At 33.9% G+C, this 23489-nt stretch overlaps 1 protein-coding gene, 1 long non-coding RNA gene and 1 pseudogene across 2 annotated transcripts; 1 reads left to right on the forward strand and 2 right to left on the reverse strand.

The window, feature by feature from the left end:
* Window positions 1-6768: 6768 nt before the first annotated feature.
* On the forward strand, window positions 6769-8528 carry LOC116139363 (annotated as a pseudogene).
* Window positions 8529-11702: 3174 nt separating this feature from the next.
* On the reverse strand, window positions 11703-13515 carry LOC116139425. Its single transcript, XR_004129453.1, has 3 exons — window positions 13168-13515; window positions 12756-13023; window positions 11703-12594 (listed from the first exon to the last, which is right to left on the reverse strand). It is a non-coding gene; the product is annotated as an uncharacterized LOC116139425 (long non-coding RNA).
* A 287-nt stretch (window positions 13516-13802) lies between these two features.
* Window positions 13803-18654, reverse strand: LOC116139394 (probable disease resistance protein At4g27220). The gene is made up of 6 exons (XM_031425074.1): window positions 17974-18654; window positions 17427-17807; window positions 16322-16344; window positions 14791-14896; window positions 14227-14340; window positions 13803-13928 (listed from the first exon to the last, which is right to left on the reverse strand). The coding sequence occupies exons 1-6, from the start codon at window positions 18652-18654 to the stop codon at window positions 13803-13805; spliced, it is 1431 nt and encodes a 476-aa protein (XP_031280934.1).
* Between the last annotated feature and the right edge of the window lie 4835 nt (window positions 18655-23489).

The raw sequence follows: 23489 nt of genomic DNA on the forward strand, positions 1-23489 counted from the left end.
ATCTCAAAAAAAATTTAAAAAAAAAAAAAAGAACATCAAATGAAAAAATACAAATAAAATCTGGAAAATATATTGAAAAGGTTGGTGCAATTAGGGGTAATATTATCATACTTTAAACTGCATAACTTAGTAATAGATTTAATCGGGAGGGGTTAACTCCTAATTTATTAGTTTACTTGTGGAATAAAAAATGGGGGTTTGGCTGGATCACGAGGCATGGGTGGTAGTTAGAGCTGTCCTCTCTCCTGTGCCCACAGTATAAATAAAAAAACACCTCGCCCAGCTCTTGTCATAATTAGCATCACACAAAACATTAACATTCCTGAATTCAATTTCGATGGCTCCTACCACTCTCACAGCTCTTGCACAGAGAAAAACCTTAATGCGAAATTCGTTCGCGACGAAGAGAACGTCCTAGGTGGCCTACAAACAGTTTAGCAATGAAATTCCTGATTTCACTGGCCGGAATCGATGAAGCTGATGGCAGAAGGGCTGAAATTTGCAAAAAAATTGTTAAAGCAGTGAAGATGGGGTATTTTCAGGTTATTGATCATGGTGTTGACACAAGTTATATCTGATATGACATGGACATGCAAGAGATTTTTTCGCTTTGCCTCCAGAAGAGAAGCTTCGGTGCTATTTGTAGGTTGTTATATAAAATAAATAGGCCCTCCTCACCGGGATTGGTGAGAGTAAAGTCTAATTGTTCAATTTAATAACCTTATAATAGGTAGGCTTGGAGATTCAAATACTACCTTGCACATTGGAGATTTATATCTAGGCTGTGCAAACTCAGCTTGAAGAGTAAAAAGATTGATTTTGTTATTATTAAGCTCAATGAATATTGTACATCAGAGTTATTACACTTATATATAATTTTAGTAACTATAGTTAATTTTAACTATAGTTAAGTAAATTTAACACCAACTAACCAACTAATTAACTAATTACATAACTAATCTAACTTCTTGGGTTATTAATGTAATTAGTTAGTTAGTTATGTAATTAGTTAATTAGTTATTGTAATTAGTTGGTTAGTTGGTGTTAAGTTTACTTAACTATAGTTGAAATTAACTATAGTTACTGAAATTGTATATAAGTGGCAGTAGCTAAACCAGATTCTGCAATTAATTCCAAGGCATACTTCCTTTGACATAGGTTTATGCCTTTGGAAGACCTGGCTACTTCAAATCCCAAGAAATATCTAAGGAATCCCAAGTCCTTGAGTTTGAAATGAGAATGCAAAAGATCCTTAGTAGCTTGGATCATGGAGTTGTCATTGCCTATAATAACCAATATAATAACCAAGTCATCAACATAGACAAGCAAAATAACAATCTGTCCATTTTGTTTTCTAAAGAAAAATGAGTGATCTAGTGGAGATTGTTGGAAACCCCTGTTAACAAGGTATGCGCCAGTTTAGTATTCCAGGCCCTAGAAGCCTGTTTCAAGCCATACAATGATTTGTGCAATTTGCACACTAAAGGCTTGTCATGCCGATTTGAGAAGCCCCATGGTAAATGTATATAGATGTCCTCCTACAAATCACCTTGTAAGAATGCATTATCAACATCTAAATGAAAAAGTGGCCAACCTTTCATAGATGCAATTGCCAAAACCAACCTGACTATTATCATCTTCACTACATGAGAAAAAGTCTCATCATAGTCAATGCCAGCCTGTTGTGTAAAACCTTTGGCCACTAATCTGGCCTTATACCTTTCCAAAGTCCCATCAACATTATATTTGAGCTTATACACCCATTTACAGCCAATGGGAACCTTAGTAGGAGGTAAAGGAACTAGAGACCATGTTCATTTCTTTCCAAAGCTTGAATTTCTTGTTGCATAGCTACCGCCTAGTTAGAATCTTTAGATGCTTAGGCAAAAGAAGTAGGTTCAGTAAGGTGAGAAAAGATGGATAAACATTTTTGGTAAGTATAGGATAGATTGGTGTATGTAATGTAATTGTGGATGGGATATTTGACAATAGAAGTGTGATTTCATTTGGATAAGGTGAGAAATACAAAGTCAGTAGTCCAAATGGGAGGTTTAGTTGGGCGACTAGATTTTTTAATTGGATTGTGACATGTTGATAATGCAGAATTAGGTGAAGAAGTGGTGGAAGAACTAGAGAAAGTTGGTTCTGTCTCATGAAGATCAATAGTGGAACTATAGGGCAAAACAGAATTAGAAGGTAGAATGTAATTAGAGGATGCTGGAAGGTCCTCTTCCATGAAAGAATCAATAGGAAAATGAGGGTTATTGGATTGATGTAAAAGAAAAGGAAAAAACATATTCATGAAATTGAACATCTCTACTAACACATATTGTTTTTGAGTGTAAGTCATACAAAATGTAACCTTTCTTAGTAGAAGAATAACCAAGAAATACACAAGGAATGGATCTCGGAGCAAACTTGTCATGCATAGGGAGATTTACAGCATATGCCAAATACTTTCAAGTGATTTAATTTGGGCTTATGACCATAAATTTTTTTGAAAGGTGATAAACCGTTCAAGACTCTAGTAGGCAGTCTATTGATAATGTATACAGTTTCCTTAACTGCATAACCCCACAAATAATCAAGAATATGTGATTGGAATTTAAAAGCCCAAGCTATGTTAAGTATATGCCTATGTTTGCATTCTACCACTCCATTTAGTTGTGGAGTGTAAACACAAGTACTCTGATGTATAATCCCCAAGGCAGACAACAAATCATGACATTGTTGATTGAAAAATTCCATTCCATTGTCAGTTCTAATGTACTTAGGTGTTTGACCATATTGATTTTGAACCATATGCAGAAAATTCTTCAGAGTTTGAAAAACATCAGACTTGAATTGCGTAAGGAAGAGCCAAGTTGTTCTAGTAAAATCGTTAACCACAGTAAGAAAAAATCTGGCATTTCCTTGAGTTGCAATTCAGTAAGGGCCCCAAACATGTAAATGTAATAGTTCAAAGACGTGATATGTCTGTGGTGCTTAAAGGAAATGACAATCTAGTTTGTTTTGCTAAAGGACAAGCATCACAATGGAATTTATGCTCATTACTAAGTGCATGATTTAATTTCTGCGAAACAAGTAAAGGAGCATGGCCTAACCTCCTATGCCATAAAACAACATCTGTGGTATGAAAAGATTTATTTATTAAAGAATCAATAGCTACATTGAAAGAGTGGTATGCTAATTTATTATTACAACTATCATACTCTTGGATGCCTAAGATTTTATTGAAAGTTGAAACAAAATCAGGAAAACAGACTTTTATTTTTGAAAAAGGCATGAAATGATAAAGCCCTTGGCATTGCTTACCAATCCCCTTCCGTTTGCCACTCCAAAGATCCTGGATAACATAAAAATCCAGATAAAATGTAATGCAACATTGATTATCAAAAGCTAGTTTAGACACTAAGATCAAATTATATTTGAAATCTGGTATGTATAAAACTTTTTCAAGGGACAAATGTTCTTGCAATTTGACAATAACCAAAATGGGCAATTGAAGTTTTTGTTCCATTGGAGACCTAAAGCTAGTTACGGGTGGTTTCTTACAAACATGAGATTCAAAGTTTCTGAAATTATGGGTCATATGGTCATGGCCCTAGGATCAAGATCCAATCATCCATAATGCTACAATCTGAATAAGGAAAGATTTTACCTGCTAAATTAGCAGATGGTGTCCCAATTCTCCTTTCCTAGCAAATGAAACAGTTGTGCATATGTGATGGAGTTAGAATGTTTCCAGAGTGCCTCCTTTGTGTTGTCGAATGCAAAATCAGTGTTCGAAGCTTGTCCTGACTTGTATTCACTTGATTAGCTTTACCTTGACCCTAAACTTCCTTAATGAACTGAAGTCTTTGGATACCCATGCAACTATAAAGGTTTCTCTTTTATGCCTGCAATATGGCTATAATCCACTCTATGTAAGGCTCTTGCTTTTTAACTTGAATTTTGATTCTGATTTCTTTGATTTCCTTGCGATATAGTGTGTATAACTCAGTATTTGGATTAGAACCGGTCAAAACCTTTTGACTCTCATCTTGACTTACATTCGAATATGCTTGTTTGACTGGAGGAGAGGAAACCATTAATAAAATTTGCCTTCACACCAAGGCATAAGATCATTAATCCATCAGGAACTGGATAGTTTTTGCTATGAGACGAGCCAAATAGGTTTAGTGACTCACTGTCAAGTAGGGGTAACTTACAATGAACTTAGTTCATCCATAAGTTTTTAACTTGTTGTAATAACTGCAACGAATTTGTTCCTTGCACCATATTCGTTATCTCTCTCGAATACCAAAAACTCTTGTGCCATTGACTTTGTTGTATTGCTTCTGAAGATCTTTCAGACCTGATGTGCAATAGTAGAAATCACAATACTAATAAAAATTTCCTTCGAAACAGTGTTAAAGATCCAAGCCAAGACTAAGGGTTGCATCATTCCACTGTGCATGTGAAGACTGATTGTAATTGGATTTTTCACAAATCCATCTAGAAACCAACTTGTTCTTTGCCCTTAAAGAGACTGCCATCGCGCACTCCATATTCCAGAGTTCTCTGTTCTAGTGAGTTGCTCTGAAACTAGAACGAATCAGGTGTGTGGACGGATGGATGTAGAGAGGTGAGCTTGAGTCACTGACATTCGACATTTGGAATTCTTCAAGATTTAGTGAAATTAAAGAGAAATTGACGAATTGATGAAGACAATCAATCGATCTTGAAGTGATGTCTTCAATTTCAAGCTTAACTCTTTCGATCGAAGTTCTGATTTTGCAGATTGAAAACCCGCTCTGATACCATGTGCAAACTTAGCTTGAAAGGTAAAAAACTAATTTTGTTATTATTCAGCTAATGATAACTGTACAATTTCAGTATTATAGCTAAGTAAAAACTACACCAACTAACAACTAATTAACAATTACATAACTAATCAACATAATAATCCAAGAGAGGCCCATGTGCAGGTCCGTCTAGAAGCCTTTCACGGACAGCACCGACAGTGCATCAGCCCAAGACCAATGTGCTGTCTCATGAGTTCAGTCCCCACAGCCCAATCAAAACAGCACCATAAAACCAAAACTGTTAAAAATATCAATAAAAACACAATTATAAAAATAAACCCTATTTAAAGTCCCTACAAGGGCTTGTTACACTTTTAACTCATTTTTGTGAATTATACTCTCTACAAATCAAAAGATGTTTAAAGGGTTACATAAGATTTCTTAAACTTTAATGACTTAATTTCATAACCCAATTCTAAAGGATTAGAAAATTTTTACAACAACTCATCATAAGAAAATCTATATCCGTAGGGGTTGTTGAAATCTTAAAGGTGGTTGGAGGATTGGGATAGCGTAGTGAGATTGTTAGGCGGAAATCACGTGATAAAAAATAAAATTTGAGCACTTGTCAATTCATCGTCTTTAATAGCTAAAATCAGAGTCCCCATCTAACCGTTGACACCATCCTCTACTTAAATAAATCTTTTGTACCAAATTCGCGACCACAACACAACATTAAGACGACAGCAGAAATATAATTCTAATTCATTACCCACTTAGTTGTAATGTTTGGTGAGGCATTTATTTTATTATATTATTTATCAGTCTTCTCTTAATATTTCCTCCCATTATATAATACTAAACCATTCATTGGACTTTTGTAATTGGAATCTTACTCCATCTACTACAAAAAAAATATGACATTAAACTTTTAATAATAAAATCTCTCTACATTTTAGGTGTTAAAATATTCTATATTATCCTTATTAATTATATATGTTAGCTTTTTATTCTTTAATCAATTTGTAATTAGGCCGTTGAAAAACTTCAAAATTATTTGTTAACTAAAGTTTTGTTAAGGAAGATTTATATATATTCTTCGGATTAATCTACGATATTATTTTATCCAACAATTAAACAAACTACTATTCGCCTCAACTAACGCTTGTTTCTAGAAGTTATCGATTACTTTTTTTTTTTTTTTTTTTTTTAAAAAAACTTATTTCTAATTAATAAATTTGTATAAAGTTTCACATACAAGTAGTTACTCAATAAATGAAAGGGCAGAAGTCATTATTTTATTTTTTTAAGGTCTTTTTTTGTTTTGTAAAATTCTTCTTCAAAATTTCTTGTTTCTATTTTCTACAAATTTATTCATCAGTTACTGGTCAAAGTTGATCAGCAATCAGTTTTGACTCAAAGAAAAGCTAATGACAAAGGAGGTACCCAATAATTTCTTAAAAAATAGAGAAGTGGCTGCAAGAATTGAGGGGTTTTAATACTTTTGCATTCAATTAGATGTATTTCTGTTTGATACCTCTACAGTGAAAAAAGGTATACACTAGCTGTTGGCTGATTTAAATTTTTGGATATACTTTGAAAACAACTACTAGCATCCTCATCAGTTTTTGGGATTAACATTTGTTGTTGACTGATTTAAATTAAAAAAAAAAAAAATTGAAAATTCAAAGGAAAACGTAAAATCTCAAAATTTTATTAAAAAAAAAATGAACATCAAATGAAAAAATACAAATAAATATAATTTGAAAAGTTGGTTGCAATTAGGGGTAACATTATCCAATACTTATAATAAGAATAATCGGGAGGGGTTAACTCCTAATTTATAGTTTACTTGTAGAAGAAAAAAGGGGTTTGGCTGGATCACGAGGCATGGGTGGTAGTTAGAGCTGTCCTCTCTCCTGTGCCCAAATATATAAAAACACCTCGCCCAGCTCTTGTCATAATTAGCATCACACAAAACATTAACATCCATTGAATTCAATTTCGATGGCTCCTACCACTCTCACAGCTCTTGCACAAGAGAAAACCCTTAATGCCAAATTCGTTCGCGACGAAGATGGCGTCCTAAGGTGGCCTCAACCAGTTTAGCAATGAAATTCCGGTGATTTCAAGGCGGAATCGTGAAGTGATGGCAGAAGGCTGAAATTTGCAAAAGAAATTGTTAAAGCATGTGAAGATGGGGGATTTTTCAGGTTATTGATCATGGTGTTGACACTAAGCTTATATCTGATATGACTGGACATGCAAGAGATTTTTTCGCTTTGCCTCGAAGGAGAGCTCGGTTTGATATGTCCGGCGGCAAGAAGGGCGGGTTCATTGTCTCCAGCCACCTCCAGGTATTCTAAAGAAAGCTTTCATCTTAAATAATTGTTCTTGTTTACCATATATTCCTAAGGGACCAAAGCTTTTGAGAAAAAGTTATACCATTCCAATTTTTTGAAAACAAAGAAATTAGTCCACAGTGCACTGTCAAAAATTGAGAGAGTAGGGATATTTTGATTCTTAAAAAGACATACAAGATGAAAATATATAACGCTGTTTCTTTTTTCATGTTATAGGGAGAAGCAGTTCAAGATTGCGTGAAATTGTGACATACTTTTCATACCCAATTAAGAACCGAGATTATTCACGGTGGCCCGACAAGCCAGAAGGATGGAGAGGTGTAACAAAGGAGTACAGTGAGAAATTGATGGGTGTTGCATGCAAGCTTCTTGAGGTTTTATCTGAGGCCATGGGATTAGAGAGGGAAGCTTTAACAAAGCATGTGGACATGGACCAAAAAGTTGTGGTCAATTCTATCCGACGTGCCCAGAACCCGATCTCACCCTTGGACTAAACGCCACACCGATCCAGGAACCATCACACTCTTGCTTCAAGATCAGGTCGGTGGACTCCAGGCCACTCGAGATAACGGCAATACTTGGATCACCGTTCAACCGTTGAAGGAGCTTTTGTGGTCAACCTTGGTGATCATGGTCATGTAAGTAGACTGCTATTTAATACATTTTCTGCTGTGTTTATTTTCTTCATCGTCTTACTAATTGTTGGCCGGTATTGTTATTGGACCACCCATGCAATGGCAGTGGGGACGGTGATCCGATCCAAAATATAATTTTTAATTTTATATAATTACTTTGTAAACTAACCTTTGCCCATCTAAATAAAACCAACTTTTTTTTTTTTTTATTATTAAATAAATGAAGTGTATTTTTTAAGAGGATAAGTATTTTATTAATCATAAACGATCAGTCAACTAAAAAAAGGAAATAAGATATTTCTAACCGTTTCTGACAATTTTGTATCAAAATTATATTATTCATTTGAATTTGCCCCCTCCGATATAATCCATCCAGAGTCTGCCATAAAAGATTCTTCGTTTAATATATGTCTCGTATATGATTTTGACATTACACCGTCTGTAATATTATCATTAGTATCTGAGCAATGGGAGGTTCAAGAATGCGGATCACCAAGCAGTGGTGAACTCAAACCGTAGCAGATTATCCATTGCAACTTTCAGAACCCAGCACCAGAAGAAACAGTATACCCACTGAAGAACAGAGAAGGGGAGAAGCCGATACTGGGGAACCAATCACATTGCAGAGAGTTACAGGAGGAAGATGAGCAAGGACCTTGAGCTGCAGACTAAAGAAATTGGCCAAGGAGCAGCAATTGCAAGACTCTGAGAAAGCCAAATTGGAGCCCAGCCCATAGATAAGATCCTTGCTTAACATTCTCTACCAATTTCCTATATATTTGTGTTTGAATTCTGTATGACTGGTGAAGTTTGTAATTGTTTGTCAGTGGCCCAATATGTGCATGATTGGCGTATGCTAAATTTATAATGCATTAAAATAAATTGAGATCACTCTCTTACATCATGTAGCTTCTCCTCCAATATAATTATGTTCATATACATAAACAAAAAAAAAATATGCAAATAACTCTATCTTTAACAAATTATAACTATACTGAGATCTGAGCTCGAGTCTCTCCTCGGTTGTTAATAGAATAGTCACTAAAACTCTATCAACTGATAATTCTAGAATTCGATAGGATTAGTTGAAGTATGCGTAAGCTAACCGAATACACAGCTCATAAAAAATATATATATATATATAACCAATAAATTATTTCTAGCAAAAACTTTTGGTTTAGGATAGTGAAAACAAATGCAGCCTTAAGTAGTCATAACCATTTCATTTCTCTCTCGCTCAGTGTGAAGTCAATATGGCAACTAAGTTCACTCTTGGTCGTTTTGAACTTTCTAGCTTATTTTAAAGGTAATAGAATTCATATAGAGAAGGTTTGTATATAATTCAGGGTTTCTATATTTGTAGATCTCATCTCAAAAATCAGAGTTTGAGGCATATATTTGTTATATATATATCAAGGAATGATAGAAAGACACATGTCCCTTAACAATATTGTGATAAGCAAACCTGTAACATATAAAAGAGAGCCAACCAATGGCTTACAATAATGAGCTGAGATGTAGAATTTGAGTGTATCACTTTGACTACAATTCAAAGATAATTACAAGTCATGAATATTCAGCTTGCTAACTTCCCCCCTCAAATCCAAGTTTCTTCAGAAATAATTGAATTGGAAGTGCATGTCTAACTCAATATGTTCGGTCTAAGAGTGAAAAATGGGTTTAGAAACAACGGAATTGGCACTTGCTGAAGTACATTGTTAATCGTAATTGTTTCCACCCATAATTAACAATGTACAATGTAACACAATTGCAATCCAAATTTAAGTTCTTCTATCAAATCCAAAGCAATATAATCCACTCAAATTAATTACTACTCAACCTAGGTTTACCCAATTCAACTTCCAACACTTAAACTTGTCATTTTTATGTTTGAGGTGGCCCTAATGGAAGTTAAAGGAGTGAAGTGTTTGTATTAACCTAATTATCTTTTATATGTACATGTGAAATATTAAAACCTTAGAGCAGGTTTGTGTAATTAATTCTAAGCACAAATATCAACATAACCAAAGCAGGAAAAAGAGAAGGGGTCTCTTTCGTCTTCCTCATTATCTTATAACATCTTCAAATGACTCTTTATATGATCTAAATTCTTTATTATAAAGAGTCTATCCATAAAAACAAGATTCCAACAACTTTTTTTAACCTTTAAATATAAAGTACATCTTCAGAGTCAAATTTCACTATCTATCATAATTTTAATTAATAAATTATAAGTTTTTATGTATTTTATTTATTAATTCTCTCTTTTATTAAATTTCGTTCTTAAAAATAAAAAATATATTTATTAAATTTAAAGAGGTTATTGGATTTGAATAAGTTTTTTTTTTATATTTAAAAATTAATAAAAAAACTCTTTATTTATATAAAAAATAATCTTTAAAATAAAAAACAAAATTGAAGATTATCTCACAAACAAAAATTACTCAGGTTATCGCTGAAGAAAAAACCACCACTTGGCAAACACTTACTGTTTGTACTCCATTTATGGATGACTTAAGTGTTGCCTATTTGTAACTTGGATATTGAATGGTGACTAAAATTGTTATTGATTTGCGTAATCTGGAAGTTTTCTATGAAAGACTTTTTGTTTCTTGATTTGACAAGTGTTTGTCTCATGATGGGTGGGTGAATGCGTTATTGGGTTATTTTATATTATGTTGCCAGGTAATTGTGTTCACCAATTTTTTTGCGAATGACTGGATATTGAAGAAACAACCTTTCTCTCTATACTGGTGATGGGGAAATAGGAAAAAGAAGAACCTTCATCTCTCCACTGGTTAATAACATGAAACTAGTGAATCTCAAAAGTTTATTTCATTATAAAGGTTGTTTTCTTCTTTTTATAGATTTTATACCACCATGTTCTTAGATTCCTTGATTCAGGGATATGCTTGACTTTTCACCCTTTTGAGTTAAGTTTACCAGACTCTCGTAATTAAGTGTAGGAGTGTAATCGAGTCAAGTTATTCACGATTGGAGCTCAAGTTTGGCTCGACAACTAACCTCGAGCTCAAACAGTTCGTTTGGCTTTCGAGCCGAGTATCAAACATGATAGTACTTGACTCGAAAGCTCGAGAGCTCATTCGAGCTTGAACAGTTCGTTTGGCTTTCGAGTCGAGTATCGAATATGATGATACTAGACTTGAAAGCTCACGAGCCATGAAAAGTTTGTGAACTCATTTGAGCTTTTAAGCTCAAACAATTCATTTGGCTTTCGAGCCAAGTATCGAACATGATGGTACTCGACTCAAAAGCTCGCGAGCCGTGAAAGGTTCGCAAGCTCATTCGAGCTCGAAGGCTCGCAAGCCGACTTGTTTTACGGAAAGGGATAATAATTAATAAATGGTAAGAGAAAATAAAGTAAGTAAATGGGAAGGGATGGATGGGCTTAGGGAAAGGGCTGATCACACGATTGGGAACATGCCAAATCATATTTTTTATATTAATTTTAATGCCACATCAAATTAGAAGTTGAGTTCTAATGTTAACTCACAATTATCTAATCACCTATTAATTATATGTACAGTATATACTAATCTTACCAATATTAAGAAATATGTTAAAATGTATGTCATTTTTGGGGATAGAAAACAGATTAATTTACTAAAAAGAGCAGATATGTTACAACGAGGAAAGATGTTTTGAATTGATGTAAAGAATATTCTAATAATTATTTTAGAAATAATAAAATTGAAAATTATTTGATTGATAATGAAATTGAAGGACAAGAAGCAGAAGATTAGATAGAAAAAGTTGACAAGTAAACCAAAAAAATATAGGACAAGATATTGCACAAACAATTGTTGAAAACCAATAATATATCACTATTTTTTTTTATGTGTAATGTTACACTTAAATATTACAATTCAATTTATTCCCAATTGAATTCCGGTTATAATTCATTTTAGAACTAAAATTAACTATTATAAAATTGTGATTATAGTTAAAAGGTAAATATTGACACTATGATAAAGTCTTTTAGAACTAAAAATGCAGAAGCTCAGTATCCTAATGAACATAAATGTTCCCGAATCCACTGCCAAGGTTTGATAGGCCAAAGGCAGAGGCCAAGTTCAAGCCGGCAAATATCCAGAGTCTTAGATGCAAGATATATCAAAACAACCAGTTATTTACCAACAAAATCTACTGTACTGCTACATTCAATCTTCAAAATACTCTGTGCTTGCATTAAAAGAAAGGTAATTATAAGGTTAAATACAGAAGAAAAAGATGTATTGATCAGCAAACTGCCTACCACTTTGCTGTAATCTCTTAAAGTTGTTGAGGTTAATCTATAATTTCTATGGCATAAACTCTTGAAAGAGATTGGAGTTAATCTATGATTTCTATGGCATAAACTCTTAAATTATTCCAAGTTAATCTTATCATTTCTATGGCATTCACAAATGTACATTTTCCCTCCTATGCTATGGTGCTATGGATATTCACAAAAATATATAAATTTTCAACTATTTTATAGAAGTAAAACGGATGAACTAGATGATCTAGGAGGAGAAATTTCTGAACTGTGCTCTTCCTTTGGATGTCCATAGTCCAAGTAATAGTCACTCAATTTTGGTGTGATACAACCATATGTTGTTTATACTCTTCCTTTTTCTTATTTAGCTTCTTCAAAGCTTTCTCAAGAGCTGTAGTATGTTTCTTTCTTAAGTACATGAGCTTACCTAACTCCGCTTTCTTTTCTTCAATTTGGTTCAATTTTTCTGTACTTTTGGAAGATGGAAGCATATCATCGACCCAACAACCGGAAAACATATTGTCAGATTCCTGAAAAGACAGATGATGCTTGTTAGGTTAAAGTAGCACTTGTATCTAGGCACCAATTCTTGCTAATGAGGGAAAGAATTCATTAAAATTTTTCTAGAGAATAAATTCAATAACAGACATAAAATATTCGCTATTGAGAGGGAGAAAGAAACAATACATACCAATGCCCAAGAAAAATAAATCCATTCTCTTTCAAAATTCCGCCATCTAGTGATATAGCACCATGCTTTATACAAGCACAAGAACGAGCCTCTAGCATGTCTTGCCAAAGAGTTGGCAGGACAAAGTCTCCCTAAGACCATCACCTCTATCTGTCCTTGTGTAAACATGATGCTCATCTAGGTCAAACCCATAAAACCTGGTGGGGTCTTCCCACGTGGAAAGAGAGGCACTGGCAAGTGGCAAAGCCATCCAACTCCCGTGTAGGGCCTGCCAAGCAAATAATCATGTTTGAAAATTGAGACATAATATAAAGAACTTCTATAATTCTTTTGGATAGCTTTGGAAGGAAATTCATATTAACAATCACTATAAAAATGTTTTCAATTGCAACCAGGAAACAGTATATTGCACCTTATATCCTCGAGGCATATAACAAGAAATCAGCCAACTATAGATTTTCCACATGAAGCTGCCTTTCCATGTAGTCCAAGTGTATAATCAACTTCTCCATTATGTTCATACTCCTCAAGAGCAGGTGCTGCTCTGGAGGATCTACAGATGAAAGAGTGTTCGGCTAACATCCTAAAGATTGAAAAACCAGAGATTATAAACTGCAGAAAATCAATGGACAAGTTAAGAAATTTGAAGAGTTAAATGAAAGGTGACCTGCTGTTGGGGATAAAATAGAATAGACAAAAAATGTTGAAAATCTGAAAACAGTTAGATTTACTTGATTCCAACAGATTTATATGACAAATAAACCAAATTAGTAGTAACATCTTTAAATGATCAGAATTTTACCTAAAAATTGTACAATCTTATCACCATATTCTGCAAATTACCATTTTGGATCTTGAACTTAATAAAGATACACAGTAAATAATGGTAAGTGTTACATTAAAGTTCTTGAGTCATAAAAGTTTCTCACAACGGACAAATAATTTGTGAGATACCATCATTCTAGACCATATTGTGTACTTCAATCATGCATACTCAGTAGGATTCATTTTCATATTAATTTTTAATGAATGAGAAAGAAAATAATGTCAATCAAAACCTTGCAATTGAAACAAGACTTGCTCAACTTCTACTGTTTGATCATTAACAATTTTCAATGCCATTTCCTGATTCTTGATATGCAAACCATATTTGCACATCTCATGCTCAAGTTCCTGCAAAAAAAGCTGTCCAAACAACAAAACTCAGATTCTAAAACCAACTATCAACTAGTAGGCGGCATTACCACATTTGGCAACAGTAGGAAAAGTTCTTTTACATGAATGAAATTTGGAAAAATTCAAGTCTTCTTTGGCCAAGGCATTAAAAACAAGTGAAAATAATCTCTAGCTGGAACAGCTAAATCAAAGGCAATGAAGCATCTATTCCAGCATAAAAAATGCATTTACATCTTAGAAATAATGTGCTGATAGAATTTGACACAATACCTTCTCAAGACTTTATGCTGGATACCATGAGGTTTCCCACATGTTTGAGGAGAGTTGAGCCCTCAAAAAGCAATACCTTTCCATCAGGATATGGGGGTATGTAACTGGACTCAATTTTTGGACTTTGCATAAGAGGAGCCTGCACATGCAAACCAATGGTTAACTATGTAGTACTGGTGGCGGAAAAATGATCATCATACAGTGGTAATGCTAAAGCTAAGCTCTTAAGATTATAAACACCAAATGTTGGACACCACAGTCATTCGATTAAAGAAAGTTTAATAAGTGTTTTATGCAGATTTCAGGACTCTTATTACATCCTGATTTCTTTAGTTAGTTTTTATATTCTAACCCATACATAAACAGATAAAACTATGAAAATTTTGCTTCACTACTTTGCGAATTATTTGTTTGATTGAATTAATTTTCATGAGCTTTTAATTAAAAAAAAAAAAAGTACGAAAACCTTCAAGAATATTTAAGCCACAACCATGCGGATCAGTTAAAGCCAAAACCATAAAAACAAACACGACTTATAGGTAACAGTGTAGAAATAGTATCTAATCACTAACATAAAATTTGTTGCAACCTTGATGCTTAAATGTAGCTCTGTGTAACAAGAATGCACAGCTAAAAAGCAAAAGCACCCTTCATACTGAGGAAGGGGAATAGCAGGAACAGTGCAGCCCCCTCCCCTGAAAGCATACCAAATTGAATCTTCTGTGCTAACAGACTTCCGACCTTATTGTGAGTGTATGGGATTGGCCACCTTTCTCATCATCATGAATAGTTTCATCTGTGTTACCCTTAGAATCAACAATCTCAAAAACTATATTTTCCAGTTGAGAACAACAGGACAACATTCAGGAACCTGATTCTATACACTACTTGTTACACTAAAAGAAAGGTATGACCTCAAAGAATCAAATCTTTCTATTAGCTATTGAATCTCTTTTTAATTGATCAATATTATATTCTGAATTCTCATCACCAACACAATTGAAATGTTCTCAGGATTAATTAGAAGTTCCTTGATATTATAGAAACTAATTTGATACCTACCTGCTTTATAAACAAGAACATAGATAAAAAAGCAAGTTCCATAATTAAATTTATATTACAAGATCTCTAGTTGTTGAAACAAAGATAATATCAAAACAATGACAAATTGATTACTGACAAAGAATTTCATATCTACATAGAAGAGCAACTCCAATAAAACCATGCAACTTGATAAATGAATGCATCACGATCGACGTCAACTACATCACAAATATCAATAGGAAAAGATCCATTTGATGACATATTGACACAAAACTATTAATACTATAATCAAATCAAGGAATCATACCCGCAAGTCAATTTGAAGTTGATGCACAAATTGTCCCAAAATTAATAAAGCTGCTGGAAGCTCTTGATTACCAGCCTTGAGAAATGAAAAATATACTAATATGGCATTATATTAACAAAGAAAGGAAATTTTGAGCAAAGGGTTTCCTTCTAAAGTCATTATTATAACACAAAAAGTCCATCACTATTTCTTTCTGAAGCTGAAATATCATTATTAATTTTCAGTAGGGCAGTAGCAAAGTTAGGAAAATAATTAATGGGAAAATGTTCTATAAAATTTGAGGAATAGTTAAACATTAGGTGCATTGTAACTGGTCACGCTTTCCATAGTGAAGAGTAATCCCAAGATAGTAGTGATTAGCAAGAAATTATTCAAGCAAACAAGATAGGAGTGTTGAGAGTGCTTTTAAGGGTGCACATAGCCTCACATTATAAAATTAAAATAAATAAATAAACAACTGTTGTATAATAAATAAATTAATATGCAGCAACAGATCAACAACTTAGCTTTAATTAAAAAAAATTGAATATGCAAAATTAGAATCAAAAGTGAGAATATTCACTAAGCAGGGACATTTTCTGCAGAGAATGATAAATAAATGAACTCAACTGTCCTCCAATCAATCCTAAAACAAAATTAACAAGCTTTACAATTCAAGAACGATTAATAAAGATTTATTAACATAGAGGCCTGCCCTCATCAAGTCATCCCTAATTGTTAATAATCTTTGAAATTGACAAAATGAATTTAATTTTCGTTGAGAACATACCTCTTTTCAGTCTCAGTCTTTAGCTACAATTTCAACCATGAAAGAAGTAGCCAAATTGGAGCACTTCTTTGTTGTGATCTCTTCCAAAGCTGGACAATTAAAATGGTAATTCTCTGGACAAAGGCTGATGAAGTTGGCTAGTTCCTCAAGGGTTAGTCTTTTTAAATTAGGGAGGACGATCTCTTTTCCATCTCTTGCAACGACATTTTCTCCTCTTTGATGATCCAAATAGAAGACATGCTTTAACTGAAGGGCATTACTTAATACAAGTGCTTCAAGTTGTACAAGACCTCTTGCAATAAAGATTGGGAAAATATATTCCAATCTCTCGCAGCTATCTATAGAAAGAGATTCTAATTTTGAGAAGAAAAGAGGATTTGATAATATTTCCTCTCCCTTGTCAATATCATGCTCTTTGATGACCACCAAATGCTCCAAACTATCACAAGCATGTACTATGAGCGATTTTAGTTGCACCAAACTCTGAGCAAAGGACATTGTGAAGAGATATGTCAAGCTTTCACATTCAATCTCTTCAAGAGCTGTAAGACTTTTCAGGTTTACATGATTGGTATGCCCCTTTCATATGTTCATCAATTGCGACAAGTCTTCTAACTTTAATTCTGTTAAATTTGAGAGTTGCCCAAGATTTTCTTCCTCTATATGAAAGCACTCTTCAAGTTGAAATACTTCTTGTAGCTTATTTGCAGCGGTAGATTGTCACTTCTTTCAAATTATTGGATCTTAGAGGCAGCATTGATGAAAATAAGCTCCATATATTGTCACAAAAGGCTACTTCTATAGTTTCCAAACTAGATAATGCATCGACTAGCACATGTTCTTGTGACATATCTATTACACAATTCAAATCACGACATTCTTCAAGCTGAAGATATCTCAACTTTATGAAGCCCCCTTGATTAATTGTTGGGACGATATCTCGACAACCTTCAATATAGTTTAGAACAAAATATTCTACAGTATCATACAACACTTTAAATACATTCAATGAGGTTTCATCAATAGTTGTGATTCTTAAAACGTTTGTATTTGGAAATGATTCAAAATATGATTTGTAAGGGTTCACACATATGTTATACTTTACCAATTTCGGGAGAGGAAAGTCTACTAGAAGACATTTAGCTTCCATTTCCACAGACAGTAAGGCCAACCGAGAAAGTGAACTCAACCCATAAAAGCTAGCATTGCTTCCATATTCACTCACTTCTTTAAATTCCTGATATTCTTTAAAGCTGTCACCCATGTATAGTTCTTCCAATTGAGACAATCTTTGTATCACATTGGAAGGAATTTTTTTTAACACATCACAAGCACGCAAATCCAACAATCTTAACTTACCAAGTTCCCCAAGTTCTTTTGGCAATTCATCAAAAATGGAATCTTTTAAACTAAGAATCTCAAGTTTTATTAGCCTTCCAAGGGAAGAAATGTCTTTGAAATGAACGCAGCCAATTAGCTCTAGGCTCTTGAGATTTTGTCAGGAATTGCAGTGTTTTTAAGGATAGGTCCTTCACAAAACTTAGAGAAACAACTTTTAAAGCTTTCATCTCTATAAAACATTCATTTGAAACTTTTAAGTTGTTATGGTATTTTATACCACCCAGTATCAAAAGTTCAAGCTTTGGACATACCAAACTAGTAGGAAGCTCTACTATTTTGCTGGCTAATGAGGAGATTGCCGTATATTGTTTCCAGCCTTCCTCATTTGACCACTCTATCAATCCCATGCCAGACTTACTCGTGAATATATTATTCCTTTTGGATGCTATCCACAATGCAACATCACAAACCATGTCATGCATTTTCACAAATTCTTCTCCACCCGAATCTAACAACAAACATGAAGGTTTGAGATAATTAAGTGTTGAAAGCAATTCATTCCTTGCATCTTCAATTCTGTCAGCATCCTGATATAAACCTAGCCCGACCCCATATCTAACCAATTGCTCCAAACTAATTATGTAATCTTCCGGAAATAGTGAACACAAAAAGAAACATAACTTTGTTTTCTCATCCTTCAAATAATCATAACTCAATCTAAGACAAGCATAAATATCTTTCAGTCCAGCAACATTAAGTATATCCTCAAGTTTTGACTCCTTTACTTTTTGAGACATGACTTTCCAATCATTAATTTCTTTCCCCTTCATAGCACACCCAATAGCTACAAGTGCTAAAGGCAAACCATAACATTCTCTTGAAACTCCAATGGCTGCATCATCCAATGCGGGGTGGTCATCACCTATACTTGCATGTTTCTTGAGTAAAGTGAATCCTTCCCTTTCATTCAAAACATTTAGTTGAATTTTCATCTAACACTTCAGATCAATACACACTTGTACACTAGGCGTAGTTAGAAGAACTTTGCAACTCTTATGATCATCAATAAAGGGCCCAAACATCATCCAGGATTACAAAGGACTTCTTATCAGTCTTCGTAAATCTCAAATATAATTGCTTTGCTCTTCCTACTTCATTTTCTTTCTTGAATTTCAAATCCAATGACTCTGCTAGTTGATCTTGAATTTTTTTGAAGTTTGGAGTCTGAGATATAAAAAGCATCACATCTTTCATCAAAGATCTCCTTGTTGACTTTAATTCCCACTTCTTTAGCCAAGGTTGTTTTACCAACTCCACACATTCCATACAATCCAAATAAACGAGCTTCATCATTTTCAATGCTTCAAGAATCTGATAAAAAGCGGATTCTGAAGACTGAAAAAGCTGAAAATCTTTAGGGGCTGAAAATTCTGTCCCTGGTAGAGTGGCAGGAAGGGGCATATTCTGGAATTTGGCATCTCCATTTAGGTTCAACATAATGCGTGTCTTCTTTGCTGCTTTCCTACTCAACCAATATCAACAACCCCAATTAGAATTTATAAAACAATCAAATAAGAACTTATGAACAATTGGCAAAGAGAAAATCTAAATTAACTTGTTCTAGAGGTTACACATATGTTTCTCAAATTACAACAGCTTTAAATGGCAATGAACAAAGCACAGAAGCACTTAGCTTAACCTGTAAAACGTGAACTAGATAGAAAATAAGTGAAAGTTAGTTGAAGTTCAAAATTTTAAAAGGTTGACTAGTCAAGTTTATATCTAGCTGGAATACATTAGGTAACTACTAATTCTTTTCCTTGCTTCATCACTCAATTAAGCTTTTTTACAAACAATTTCAATGCATAATCAAAGTCAACGCTGTAGTTCAAACAAAATGATATGATAACAAAGGAATTCAACCAGAAGCTCATCAATCTCAACATCAAAGTAATTCAATAATTACATCCATCTTCATTTCGTCAAAACCATAAATTAAGCCTTTTTACAAACTAAGTGATGCATTATCAAAGACAAACGCTGAAGCTCAAGCAAGATGATATGATATCTAAGAAATTCAAGCAGAACCTCATCAATCTCAACATCAAAGTAATTCCATTTTCATTTAGTCAAAACCATCGAAAACAAGAGAAAGAAAGAAAAAAAAAATTAAAGCAACTGAAACATGGTGAGGATTCAAATGAAAGGTTAGTGTCCCTTACAACGCTAGCGAGTGAAGAGAGGTAGGTTTGCTGAGGGCGAGGGTTGTGAGGTGGGTGGGGGGCAATCCGCAACTATTTGAAGTTTGGGAAGTGGGCGGGGATGGCTGAGTTTGTTGGGGTAACGCGTAACTAGTTGTTCTTTTTCAACTTGTTTTTCACTGAAAGTAAAATTTATTCTTTTAAATTTGTTTTTTATTGAAAGTAAAAAAGATATCCCTATAGCCAAACAAATTTGAAAAACAATGAAATATTTCTACACCGTCAACACTCAACAACAAAACCTTCAATTCCCTGCAGTCCTGCACCCGCGAGCATAATTCCCAATCCTTTTTCAATTTCAAACCCTATCACTACAACTACAAATTGCATTTACAGGCTTCCCCAATCCTAATAATAAGTATTTTGAAGTTTCATTTAGCTAGTTTTCATTGTAAAATACTGTAACCTTCACTATAATTTCACCATTACATTTGGACCCCTTGAATATCAAATCAAAATATTAACTTTAGAATTGTTATTAATGTATGACAATTATTAATGATGACTTTGATGTTTATCTTTTTGTCGTGGCATTCAACGTTATTGACACACAAAATAATTTGTTCTTAGGTTCATTATGTCCGCCTCTCTTAAGTGTATCTTTCTCTTTTCAATAAAAACTTCCTCATTCTGCTGACGTTCTTATAAAATAAAAAAATAAAAAAATAAAAAATTTTAGAAAGAATCTTCTAATATTAATTATTGTAGAAACCATGTGTAAGGAAATAAAAACTAGGGGTGGAAAAAACCGGTTAACCGAACCGGTTTACCCATATCTTGAACTAAACCGGTTTTCGATTTTAAAAAAAATTGAACCAAAACTGGTCCGATTTCGGTTATAAAATGGTTTGTAACCGAACCAAAAATTCGGTTTGGTTAACCGGTTTTAAACTAGTTAATTAAAATGGGTTGGATTTGTTCGGCCCAATTCCTTCAAACCCTCTACTTTGGCCCTTTTTTTTTTTATAGGTTTATTCAAATGGGCCTAGACCATTTTAGCCTAGTTATATCCATTCTTTCACCTTGGCCCATTTTTTAACTTGAATCGAAGTTATATTTTTTGTAACTGAATAATTTGAATTCATATAATTTTAATGTACATCAAGTATTAATAATTTAAAATTACAAATCAAAGATTGCAAAAACAAAGACATGATGCAGACTCTGATTTCAAATTATAGAGTACACAAAGACATTTACAAATCAAACATATGCAAACGGATAAATAGTCCCCTGCCAACTTAGTTTCCACCCTAAAATTACAAATCAAACACATGATTAAAATAAGAGACATTTTTCCACAAAACCCAAATCAAACACATGATCAAAACTAGCAAACACATTTCCACAAAACAAACATAACAAACACATTTCCACAAAACAAACCTAAGTACATAACAAGTACATTTCCACAAAACAAACCGAAGTACATAACAAGCACATTTCCAAATCAAATAGTGAAATACAAACTTAGAAGACACACAAACAAAGTTCACAAGACAAATACAAATATAACAAATCCACAAAAAGATTTCAAAAGAGGCCTCCAAGCAAACAATAACCGTCCAACTCCAAGCACATTCCAATTCATTGTCAAATGTCAACTGTCAAAGCAAAAAAGTTCCACAACTTGTTAGCTAGCTTCCATTTTATATTTCTTTCTTTTTATAAGTTTGTCCAATCAAATCTACAAATTAGTAAATAGAAGAACAAATGAAACTAAATAAAGTCATAGTATATACCTCGTTATTGGAAATTTGGATTGTCCTTCAATCATTTAGTTGAGGACGAGTACTTTCTATTCTTAAAGATGGAAATTCTACAAAAAGTTGGATAAACACATAATTAAATAATTGAAAGTATAATTAACAAATCCAACAAAGACATAATTAAATAATTGAAATTAAAGCAAAAATTTTACCCGACTCAATTTTCGTTAACTCATCCAAGGTCTCCTCAATGGCTAATGGTGCAAGCGTAGTCCGAATCCAATCTTGTGTGCAGAGAATTGCCTCCACCATTTTCGTAGTAAGGGAGCTACGAAATGGATCCAATACACGACCCCCTATACTAAAAGCCGACTCAGATGCAACAGTTGAAACAGGCATAGTCAATACATCTCGTGCCATCAAAGAGGGAACTTGATATTTTGTTGAATTCATCTTCCACCATTTCAAGAGATCAAATGTCTTGTCGTTGTCATCTTCAACATCATCCGCTAAATACTTATCCAACTCTAATTTAGGCTGATTAGCTTGGTTTCCAGCCTTTCGCTTTTAAACTTAACCCTCATGTCCTCTTGAGGATCAATATCAACATCATAATCATCAAGTGCACTTGCACCTGGAGATTGCTGACTTGACTGCGTAGTAAGACCCCTAGCCACCTTACACAAATTGTAATGGTTAAATAAAGACAGCAAAGTTTCCATCACTTTTTTCTTTAACTTATTAGCAGTAAAAGCATCATAGGACTCACCAATCACCCAATCAACATATTCTAACTTGTCCCTAGGGTCTAAAAGAACCGCAATGAATAACATTATGTTGATATTATCAACATTTGACCAATATTTATCAAATTTTCCCTTCATCCTTACCGCCATAGAACTTAAGCTAAGATCATGACTATGAGACCATTCTGAATTCTTCATCCCATTGCCATATATCTGTCGCATGTACTCATTACCGGTAACATAAAAAGAGTCGGACACACATACGGTAGCATCATAGAAAATTTTTAGAAAGGGTAACAAGTACCGGGCATATTCCCAATCACTATACGTAGGCAAACCCCTTGAATTGTCCCCACTAGAAATCTCATCTTTGTACTTACTATCTTCTATTTCCAATAAGTCAAATGCTCTCTGGAATTTAACTACAGTATCCAACATCAAATAAATAGAGTTCCACCTTGTTTCTATATCAAGCACCAAATGACTCTTACTTTCAATTTTTTCTTTCTCCGCACACTCCATAAATCTCATTAACCTTGCTAGAGAAGACCTCACATACCTCACTGCAGCACAAATTCTAAATATGGAGTCATCCATATCTTTTAAAACCTCTTTTACAATCAAACTTAATATGTGTGCACAACATCTCATGTGAAGAAATTGACCACCCAAGACATTTCCTTGCCAACTTGATAACCGAGTCCTAAGGTAGCTTATACCTACATCATTAGAACTTGCATTGTCGACCGTTACTGTGAATACTTTAGAAAACCCTAATCAATCAAGCACCCCTCCACTGTCTTCCCAATAGAGGTGTTCGGTTCTGGGTACCCTGCATTTTTTGAAGGAACTGGATCTGGAACCGGAACCGATGGCTCCTTGAAATTTGGAACCAGAACTGACAGTTTCGATTCCTAGGTACCCAGAACCAGAACCTGTAACAACGGTTTCGATTTCGGTTCTGGTTCCGGTTCCGGTTCCGGTTCCAGTTCTGGGTACCCTGTAAAATTCAATGATCCCCCAAAAGTTTTTAAAATGGCAAAAAAAAACCCTTAAAAACTTACAAATACCCCCCCACCTGGCACTTGTTAACAAAAATAAAATTACAAAT

The sequence above is a fragment of the Pistacia vera genome, unplaced genomic scaffold (genome assembly GCF_008641045.1).
Source record: "Pistacia vera cultivar Batoury unplaced genomic scaffold, PisVer_v2 Contig350, whole genome shotgun sequence".
Classification (NCBI taxonomy): Eukaryota; Viridiplantae; Streptophyta; class Magnoliopsida; order Sapindales; family Anacardiaceae; genus Pistacia; species Pistacia vera.